This window comes from Gavia stellata, chromosome 17 (genome assembly GCF_030936135.1).
Source record: "Gavia stellata isolate bGavSte3 chromosome 17, bGavSte3.hap2, whole genome shotgun sequence".
Lineage (NCBI taxonomy): Eukaryota > Metazoa > Chordata > Aves > Gaviiformes > Gaviidae > Gavia > Gavia stellata.
In genome coordinates, this window is record NC_082610.1 from 15,872,981 (window position 1) to 15,883,432 (window position 10,452).

The 10,452-nt window shown below is 37.8% G+C and overlaps 1 protein-coding gene across 1 annotated transcript in view; it reads left to right on the forward strand.

The window, feature by feature from the left end:
- NUCB2 (nucleobindin 2) overlaps positions 1–5,370 on the forward strand; it is a 28,170-nt gene extending 22,800 nt beyond the window's left edge. Inside the window, exons 9-13 of the mRNA XM_059825860.1 lie at positions 1,430–1,522; positions 2,528–2,617; positions 3,188–3,358; positions 3,694–3,775; positions 5,240–5,370. Of these exons, the coding sequence (XP_059681843.1) occupies positions 1,430–1,522; positions 2,528–2,617; positions 3,188–3,358; positions 3,694–3,775; positions 5,240–5,352 (549 nt within the window). The 3' untranslated portion in view covers positions 5,353–5,370. The remainder of the gene's footprint in view (positions 1–1,429; positions 1,523–2,527; positions 2,618–3,187; positions 3,359–3,693; positions 3,776–5,239) is intronic.
- The last annotated feature ends 5,082 nt before the right edge of the window (positions 5,371–10,452 follow it).

Consider the following 10,452-nt stretch of genomic DNA (forward strand, 5'->3'; position numbering starts at 1 on the left):
ATTATTGCCAAGTCTTGTGCATCCTTAATGTTTCTACAAAAGTGTAAAAACATATCAGCAGGGAAAATAAAGTAGTTGAAGCGTAGAACTCACACCAGAGATCTAGTGCTCATGTATTTCTCTGCCACAGGCTTGTTTGAGATCTTATAATTAATCTGCAGGATAGCTATACCTGTATAAATTGCAATTCAGAGAGCTGCACTCCTGCTCTGGCTAGATGCAGCCTGGTAGAGGTTCTGAAGCTGGGTATCTGTGCTCATTCAGTGCTAATCTAAAGTCGTAAGACTTGTTGAGAGAAAAAGGGTTACACTCGTGCGAATTGGCTCAAAGACAGCATGTTGTGGAAGCAGCTACAGAAATTTCACATATTTTCTATCTAGCTAGTTTGGAGCACATGTACATCTGATAAAGTAGACAGGGTCTTAGTTTCTTTAAGCCTTGATTCGTTGTCTGTGAAAAAACAAATATTAGTACTTCTTTGCCTCCCAGAGGGGTAATGATAGCAATGTACTGAAATTCTACAGTGGTGGGAGTTGCAGAATCAATGAGTAAACAAAAGGCCTTGGTCTTCATTTTTCCAGTAGGTTCTGTTTTGGTATAGCAGAAAAAAACCCTAAACTTCCCATTCAAAAATCCAGTACTATGGCTGTCAATATCTAGTCTTACAATTTTTTCTAGATTTCATGAGTCAGGGATGAAATATGCTATACAGTGTATACAAAAGCTTATAAATTCAAACTACTGTAAATTTTTGAAGGACTTACATTTGCAAATACAGATTTCTAACAATACTTTGCCATAATCACCTCTAATACAATGAAGATATATGGCAGTCTTTTTTGACAGATATGTCCCACCATTTTGCAGTTTTGTAGTTTAAAAACAAATAGTCTGGGGCCTTAAAATCACCTATGGCTAAGCAAGTGAAGCTAAATGAATAAGAAAGCTAAGTAGAAGCAAATAAGCATAAACTCACCAGAAAGACATTGTGCAAGAAGAGAAGTGGACCATTAAATTAAGCAATCAATTTGTCTTGTGATATCCCGAATGCTTAGAGGGTCAGCTGCATGGTCTGGTAAAAAAGCTACTCTCTCCTGTTCCAGAAACCATGTGGAAACTCTGCCTGCTTTGAATCAAATGTAGGATCAGGCTGTGCATGCCAAGGTCAATTTTACTGTAATGTCTACAGCACTAAATTACAACAAACCACATGAATTAACTGAAAACTTCATTCTTAGCAATGAAAGGCTCACTTGTTGCTTAAATACTATACTAAAAGAGGAGAATTACATACACACACTCTCACTCTGTTGGAAAAATGGTGAACTCATGTTTTCAGCAACATCTCACGCTACTGTTCCAAGTATACTCTGTCATTTGAATGAGCAGCCTTTTCTCCAAACTAACATTTGCTAATTGTGAATTTCAGCTAGAAAAAGTTTACGATCCCAAAAATGAAGAGGATGACATGGTTGAAATGGAAGAAGAAAGGCTGAGAATGAGAGAACATGTAATGAATGAGGTGGGGACTGATGTTCAGTAAAGCTGCTCATTTCCTTCTATGTTCAAGAAATATAGTCCTCCTAACATGAAGGGTTGTCCAAGTACAGCAGAAAGGGACGACCTGTCACACTGAATGCTGTTTGTGCTGAGATTCATATAAGGTTACAATTCTCAAGCCCTGTCCCGATATTCTGATGTATATAAGAAGTTCTGGAGAAGGAATTGTGCTGTAGCCTCCATCTTTTGCAGATACCGAGATTCAAGAGAAGTTCCCTGTGAATTTTGTGTCAAACAGGGAAAACTCTAAATGTGCTTTTGCACTTGGCAAATGGGTAGGATTTAGATGTGAGAGGAGAGAGTAGAGCAATGTCTTCTTTCATGTAGCTCACCTTTGTCCCTTCAGAAGAGAGCTCAGGGTATCACCTATGACAGTGAATAAATACCTTTACTAGTTCCGATAGGTTTTCAGCTCAGGAGACAGAGGAACAGACACCGTGTTTTTCACTCATATCTTTTCTGTATTCAACTATATTCTTTAAGCTCGAGGAACGGAGCAAGCCGGGTCTTCTATTAGTCATAAAGGGAAGTATTTCCTCCCTTCCCATTAAAGGATTCTGACACAATTCAGTTGGGGGTTTTTTGATGTTGTTAAAACCTCGCTATCCAACAGAGGCGATTACTCTAACTCACAGTTACAAAATTATTACCAGAAAGCTACAAAACATTTTTCTCAAAAAAAATCATGCATGCCACTTTAGCATTGGGGCTGTGTCCACAAATAATGTTTCCAAAAAAGCCAATGGATTTTGAAGTAATGTGTGAGGATTTACTTTTTATTTCCATTTTTGTTAAGCTACATGAGCTTGTGAGAGCAGTTTTCAGAAGATGTTGCAGGCACTCCCTTGAAAATGGAACAGTTTAAAAATAAAATGGTTGTATTTGAAGAGATTTGCATAATGAAATTAAACATTAGCTCCACCAAAACCTGTCCCTTAGGTTGAGTTTAATTTTTTGCTTCAAATAGGTTGACATCAACAAGGACCGACTAGTGACTTTGGAAGAATTCCTGCGAGCTACAGAGAAAAAAGAATTTTTGGAGCCAGATAGCTGGGAGGTAATGAAAATGTGTTCCAAGTGCAACATACTGTACTACTACCATCGCTCTAACCAGGAAACCAAATGGCATGTCTCTGACCTTTGCTTTTTTTCAGTCCTGTTTTGGTATGTGTGTGGTTAAGCGCCTTAGCTAAATGTAGTGTATAAACTGTATCAGACTAATGTAATGCAGATGTAATCTTTATGGTTCCCACACAAACAGAAAAGGTCTTGCGCCACCCTGTGGATTCTAGAAGAATTCTTTTCAGACAGAAAATGGACATTTTGTTTATGAATCACTTTAAAGGGAAGATAAGAGCTCAGCTGAAAGCCAGAGGAATTTTTTTCTCCTACTTCTAAATCTGTAGTAGAATTTTGCAGAGAAAATAGCTGAGAAACGGTTATTTTGCTGTTTCTTACAGTGAGTATCCTATCCTTTTACAGTGTCATGTCTGGGTGTTTTGATGAAAATTCTGAGGGCTGTTTGGTGAACTGTACAATTCAGCTAATAATAATTTCCGTGGAAAAATAATAAAAATATATATGCATTCCTGCCTAAGTATTCACATTTGTATGTATTTTCTTGCAGACACTAGATCAACAGCAGCTCTTCACTGAGGACGAGCTGAAGGAATTTGAAAGTCATATTTCTCAGCAGGAAGATGAACTCAGAAAGAAGGCAGAAGATCTTCAGAAACAGAAGGAAGAGCTACAGAGGCAGCACGACCAGCTTCAGGCTCAGAAACAAGAGCTTCAGCAGGTACACTTATGAGAACATAATTAATTTTCTTTTTCTGGAAGGCATGTATGTTATATATGTAACGGCTCATGACAATCCCCAACTCTGGAGCGTTCTTTACCGTGATTTCTCATATGAGTCCCAGCTGAATTCTAAACTAATGGTACCACAGCAAAACATAATCCAGTATTCAGGATTATAGCAAACAATGCAAACATCTCAACTCAGTAGTATACCCATTAACAAAGACTTTACATAGTGACTGCAAAATTTCTTTTAAGTGTATTCATTTATGTCACATCAGAGAAAATTGGCAGATATAATTTTTTCAACTGTGGTATTTTATTTTTCACCAGGTCGTAAAACAGATGGAACAAAAGAAACTACAGCAAGGAAATCCTCCTGCAGGACCAGGTGGAGAACTGAAATTCCAACCCCGTATGTATCTTTCTGTGTAGATACACAAACTTAAAATAAGATCTCCAATGTAAAGGTCATTCTCTGTGGCCAATTTACCAGCAGTTGGGCACAACGTGACATGACAAGTTAGTTTTAGATGGTATGAGGGTGTTGAAGCAATTGGTCGTTCAGAGGAAAGTAGTGTCATAATAAGTCATTGCATTTGCTCATTGGTGGCAACAAAATGGTCAGGTATATATTAGCACTTCTTACCCATAACACATTGTCTATGTTTCTTTTGTGCACTCTCCCATACATCCTAACTTAGTTTTTTCTTCCCCTCTAGAAAGGTTGAAACTAATACGGCTTTATTGGCTTCCATGTTCATGTGCTAACATTCTCAGTAGAGCTCAAGAACTTCTTGACATTCATCTCAAACATAAGGCTTCGTACTATATCCAGGCAGCCTTTTGAATACTGGAAGCTCTTAACTGCTCCTGCAGGCCCAACAGTGGGATTTCAAACCTTAAATGCTATATACAGTGATTATAGCTTACTTTGTTGAGTGCCCTGAAATCCTATCCCTAAGCCACTCAGTTCTGTGAAGAGAAATAATGAAATTTCAGTACCAATTTAATTTTGTCTTTCATTTGCTTCAAAACTGCCTATGGGTAATTTCATTTTATGATCCTTAGTTCTGAGAGCCTCACTTCCCTTCACCTTCAGTAAAAACATCATGTGTAATAGCAGATGCCCTGGGAGTTGGACTGATGATACATCTTTTGATACTGGCAATGTTGTAGCAGATACTGTTCTTAACACATCTATTATTTTATGTAAAAACTTTCGGAAAAGTCATTTAATCAGGTGTCGTAAGAATTCATTATATTAGCCAGAACTAGTCACTACTCATTCACTGAGTTAAAGAGATCTAAGGAAACACTGTTTCAAATCTGTAGGCTACTGGAGCTACTAAGGGTAATTTAAGGGCGGGGTGGGGAGGGAAATCACAAAAATGCAGCTGCAAGTTCTGAAATCTTCAGCAAACTGTCACAATTAGTATTATTCAAAGGTAAGCAGGGGGAGAATGTTATAAGTATTGTTGACACAGTGAGGAGTAAAATACAGGAGCAAGTTGGTTTTGGTTTTTTTTTCCCCAAGCTTCCCATATTAGGATAAAAGGTTTCATAAACACATAATACATTTCAGAAAGAACAATCTCCAAAGAACCAATGTGTTACGTAAGTAAAAACATTTCACAAAAACCAGAAACAACTAGTAATCTAAGAGGAAACTGAGTATTATGATAATGCAGTCTATTGGGTAATCTCAATCCGGTTTCATTGTTAGTCACATACAAAATTCTTGATTCCACTTACAAACCAAAAAAAATAGAAGGTTTTGTCTGATTGTCCCTACACTAGAAACTTTCTTTTAGAGACTTTTCACATTTGGGGCCAATTTAATTGAGAAGTTACAAATGGTTTTATTCTTGTTTTACAGCTGGGGAGCACAAAGTTGGAGATGCACCAAAACATCCTGTGGGAGGTGATCAGCCTTTACCACCAGGACATGTCCAAGAACCAGCTGCTAGAACTGATCAAGTTCACCCTTAACCACTTGTGCCTCAACTTTATAGCATCTTTATTATTTGGGGGGGTGGGGTGGGCAGTGGGCAGGAAATCAGAGTGAAACATGAACTCTCCACTTTCTTCCCGAGGTTGTAAAATCATTGGGAATGTTAGAGTTGAAGTATCAAACAGATTTGAATAATAAATGAAACTAATTTTCTCTCCAGTGCATCAGTGAGAAACACAACAAGGGGATCATTGAGAGGCTATAAGGGAGAAGGGAATTAAGGAAACTATTAATACTAAAGGATTTTATGGCCAGAGGACTGAGCTGCTCAAATCTTCTCTTACAAAAAGGGAGGAGATGTCTGCCATTCTGTGTTTAGGCACAAATCAGAATCTTCTCAGAGAGGAAGCAGGGAACTGGCCTGAATGTCAAAGTTAGGTCTAGTTTTATGTAGAAACTCTTTCCAGAAATGCTGAGAAGCAAAATATGGGGAAACGAAGACCATAGATAAAGGCCTACAACTTCCAGCACTACCAAACCCTTTCTTCTTTGAGACCAAATAAAAATCAGACTTCTAATCCTTAATCACAGAAAATTTGCACTTTCTAAAATCTAAACACAGCAAAGAATTATGTGGAACAGTGAATATTTTTCATGTTTACACAAGCCTATGAATTTCACTGTAAGCCTTCAAAAGGAATACTGTACTTCTGGTGTATTGATCTGAACCGTCCTCCTTGTTGAGATTAATTCTGTGTAGCAGTTGAATACTCAACTGGCTCTTGGGACAGTACTTTTGTCCCTGTTTCTTTCATCAGGTGCCAGCTGATCTGAAAATTTTGCATGTTACTAAGTAAGCTTTTTATGTTGATAGAAATATTGTGCAAAACAGAACAAGACTCACTGTCTTTTTCTGTACAGATTATCCTACCTCCTATGATAATACCAGATTTTTCAAAATGCACCATGTGCTCAGACGTGAATCTTGGGCTTGTTAAGAGTCTCACTATTAACTCTTGTTAGTCTTTCAGCAGTTGGTGTAAGTCCTAAACCAGGGGTGCTACTTGATTGTATTATTTTGATATTGAACCAGGATAAGTCCCTAATATTGTAAGCCAAGATTTTACAAGAAAAAGTTGATTTTCCTGTGGGTTTTACTATAATGTTGAAAAATTGTGTGATGGTCCTTGCTTGTCATTCATTTCAGACTGAAGGTAACCTAAAATGAAAACCGTGTTTGGGGTTTTTTTGTTTGCTTGGGTTTTTGTGGGTTTTTTAAAACATGGATTGTTCTGATTGTATAATGCTGGCTTTGAACCGATACACACACACACACCTTGGCAAGCATCCTTTGCATTTCTTTCCTGTTCTGTGGCTAACTGCTGACAGTGTCATTAAAGGAGATCATACAGGTTTTGAGCAAAGAAATAGAGGCAAGCCTCTGTTATAGAAAGATGTTCCTTTCAGAGTAAGACTTTAATATTTTAGGCAATCTCAAAAAAGATAGGAGGCAATTACTAGCATTTTGTATTGACATTTGGGAACTTTCTCACTCTGAAGCACTTTGATTGACAGAAGCTAGGCATATTCCTTCCATGTTTAAGGCTTCTTCCATCAGGACTGAGCACATTCTTGTTCTCCACACATTATAATAGAACTCACTGCTAGATTAGGTTTCCTTATTTGTTTCATCTTGTTAGTTGTCATGTCACATTTCTTTCATTTATACCACTCAAACGATTGGACTTCTTTCACCTTTTTTTTTTGTTTGTTCTCTACACAAGTGGTTCACATTTTAATTTAGTTTCCAAAACCAGTGTCTCCATTGTTTGTCATTTCCATGCAAGTCTAACATCAGTTTGATTATGTCTTTGTCAGGAGACTAAAATACCTTTCAACAACTTCATCTGTTTGCTAAGAGGCGCAGACATAGTTACCGCTACATCCAAACTAACGGAGTTTCTCAGTGCACAGACCTGGCTTTGGGGTTGTAGCCTGATAATGGGTAACAGAGCAAGGAGGGAAACAAAGGGGAAATCATTCAAACATCATGGAAAAGGTGAGGGGAATTTTTTTGTGTGTTTTCCCCATCCCACATGAAAGTTTACAGAGGACAAATGATACAGCCACAGATGTTTGTAGAGAATCAAGGACTGCAACCTTTGGTGTGAAGGGATTTCTATCAGACAAATACTTCCTTCAGGTTACATCTGCCTCCTAACAAATGTCATTATATGTAATGACATGCTTTATAATGTAATGCTCAAGTTTTAGTTTCAGTGCAACCTCTTTACGTGTTGATTGTAAGATCCTAACTCTCACTGCTGTTTGAGATGGGCATTATATCCCCCTTATCCCATTTACTTTGAAACATCCAGAGTTTTGTCAAGAACTGTTGTAACTCGGGTGCTGAACTCAGCTTCTGCATGCCATGGTGTAGTGAGTGTCAATAGTGACTCTGAGGAAGCCGCTTGTGTGAAGCCGGAGTTTTCACGTGTCATTTCATTGTGAGTTAGCATTAGCAAAAGTTCCTCATTTTGCATTTCAGCTAGCCACTGAGATGCGTTCAGTGTAAAACAGTACGCATCTTTCCTTCCATTGCTATCTGATACCTAAATGTTGTTCTTGTCAGTGTTAATTTCATTAGTAGGCTTGCAGTTTAGCAATATACTACAGACTTTCTGTTCATTTTTTAGAAGTGGAAACAGGTGGGTTTTTTACACCTTAGCATTGGTGATCAGCTTTATTTCTAACAACAATCAAGGTTTAGTCAAACTGACAATTACTTGCCCTAAATTATGTGGAAGTCAGAGCCTCAGTCCTCAGTAATGCTTAAGTTATTGAACTCCTACCAAACACATCTTAAGTTTGTGGCATAAACGTTTTTGCAATGATCATCCACCCAATTCAAAAATCTCATATGTGTGGGTACCTGTATCACATGTCCACAAAGATACCAAGGACTGAGTGGGTGTTCTTTCAAAAGATGATCTGTCAGCTCTGGTCTATCGACAGACAATGTTCACCCAATACTGTCCATCTCATCCTCCTCTGTAGAGGAAGGGTATCGTTCTTCAGGCCTAGGCTAAAAGAGGTCTCCATCTGAGTGTAATAAAGTCACCAAACTATTTTTGTGGATCAATTCTGAAGTGTGGTTTAAACAAGAGTTATCTCACTGTGAGGAACATCTGCCTTAGAGGTTATGCAATGTGCTGAAGTCGTGCTTACACATTAAATGTTTGGCAGATTTGTTGCTTTTTAATGTGTTCGTTGGTTTTGATGCTGATGTCTTCTTTTAATTGTGTTCTCTCTTCCATAAGAGAGACTAAAAGTATTAGCCACTAAAAGCATGTTTCTGCCATGGTACTGATTTCTCAGGAGCTTTTTAAAGTTGAAAAAAAATTATTAAACTAAGCTTACAGCTAAGTGCAGAAGTAGAAAGCTATAATCACAGATAAATAACGGACTGGAATGTCATGGGCACCAGTGCTTTCACCTGTACTTTGCTTTTCATTTAGGAGGTGATTACAAGAAAACTGAATGTAACTTCATACAGACACCCGTTCTAAAACAAAGTTGGAGAGATTTGGGTTTGTACTTGGCTGGGATCTCAGTAGGAGGATGAAGGGGTAAGATTTGGTCAATATTGTACAAATTTGTATTCTCCAGTGCAATATATGTAGAAAAAAAAAAAGTCCCGCTCCGTACTTTGTATAGATTAGTTTTTAACTGGATTAAACTGAAACTCAGCGCAGTGACAGATGTCTAGTGTTTTATTTTAAGCAGATGGGAAAGAGGCGGGTTTAGTTCTTGTCTATATGCACAACTTTGTATTTCTGTTTAGATGCCTTTCCTGTTTGCCCTCCACTTTTTGCTTTCTGGAACCATGTGAAAAGGGATTTATAAAAAAAGATATAAGTATCTTGTGTTCTTCCCTGGGACCAGCTGCCTCACTGCAATAGCTATTCACTAATCAGGTACTTGAATGCTCAATTTTCTATATTCATAAAAATACAAACCCAACTAATTAAAATGCTACTGCAACAGCATTACAAACTCTTGACAACACCACACACTTCCTTGACTTGTTCAAATTCAAGACAGAAATCCCAGAGAAGGTGAAGGACCCACAGGTTTAGTAACAGCTTTTGCTATAGGTTGCTTTCTCTTGGTTTACAGATTTTGCCTTCAAAGCCAGGTCTCAGCCATTTCAGGATGTCAGAATGGCTGTGGCAATGTGTCTCCTGCGGAGATCCACAGGACATGATGCCATATCCAGCCACATTAGACTTTTCCATTTTGTAAATGTATCTTGATAAAGAAAAATTTGATGTATAGTGACGTTTTGCAAAGAAATGAAGCTCTGCCCTTTTGTAATTTTTGCAAAAATAAGTAGCAGATGCCAGGAGCTGTCACTACAGTTGGCTGCAGAAACACTTCCTTGTTTACATCCTCAAATACCTGTTACTTACTGAAATTAAGATATAGTGGTACCAACGTAGTGAAATGAGAGTCCCGTCTGAAAACATAGCAACACTCTGTAGCTCATTTCTAAAAATGAACCCTTTTTTTTTTAAACATACTGGGAAATAGGGAACTAGCTTGAGTCCTGTTATTTACGCATCTACAGATGGCAAATGTCAAAACCATCTACAGTTACCCTAATGTTTTCTAATGCCTTAAAAGCTATACTTTTTATAATTATACTATCCAATACTATGCTAAATAACAGCCTGTGTAGTTCCTTATGTAGTAAAGTACAATATCAATGAAGGAAAACAATTTTTTTCAGAGATACCCAAATTTCTAAACCTAGTATATTTTTCAGTGACAAATGCAGGGATAGAGCAGCACTACAAAGCTGACCTCTCCATTCTTTGCACCTTTTCCATCAATTTGAGAAGCTGTCAGTCTGAATGATTGCACAGCAACTGCTGTGCAGTCTCTGTTGCAAACAATTTTATTTACTCAAATGTGTATTTCATTAGCACATAATAGTTCACAGCTGGTACCTTCTAAGAAACTGCTTGAGAGTAATTTCTGTGTTATAGGAGGTTATGGTGCATACAATACAGAGAGTTTCCATCTAATATCTCATTTCACACCCTCTCCCACTAGCTTATCATTGCTGTTATTAC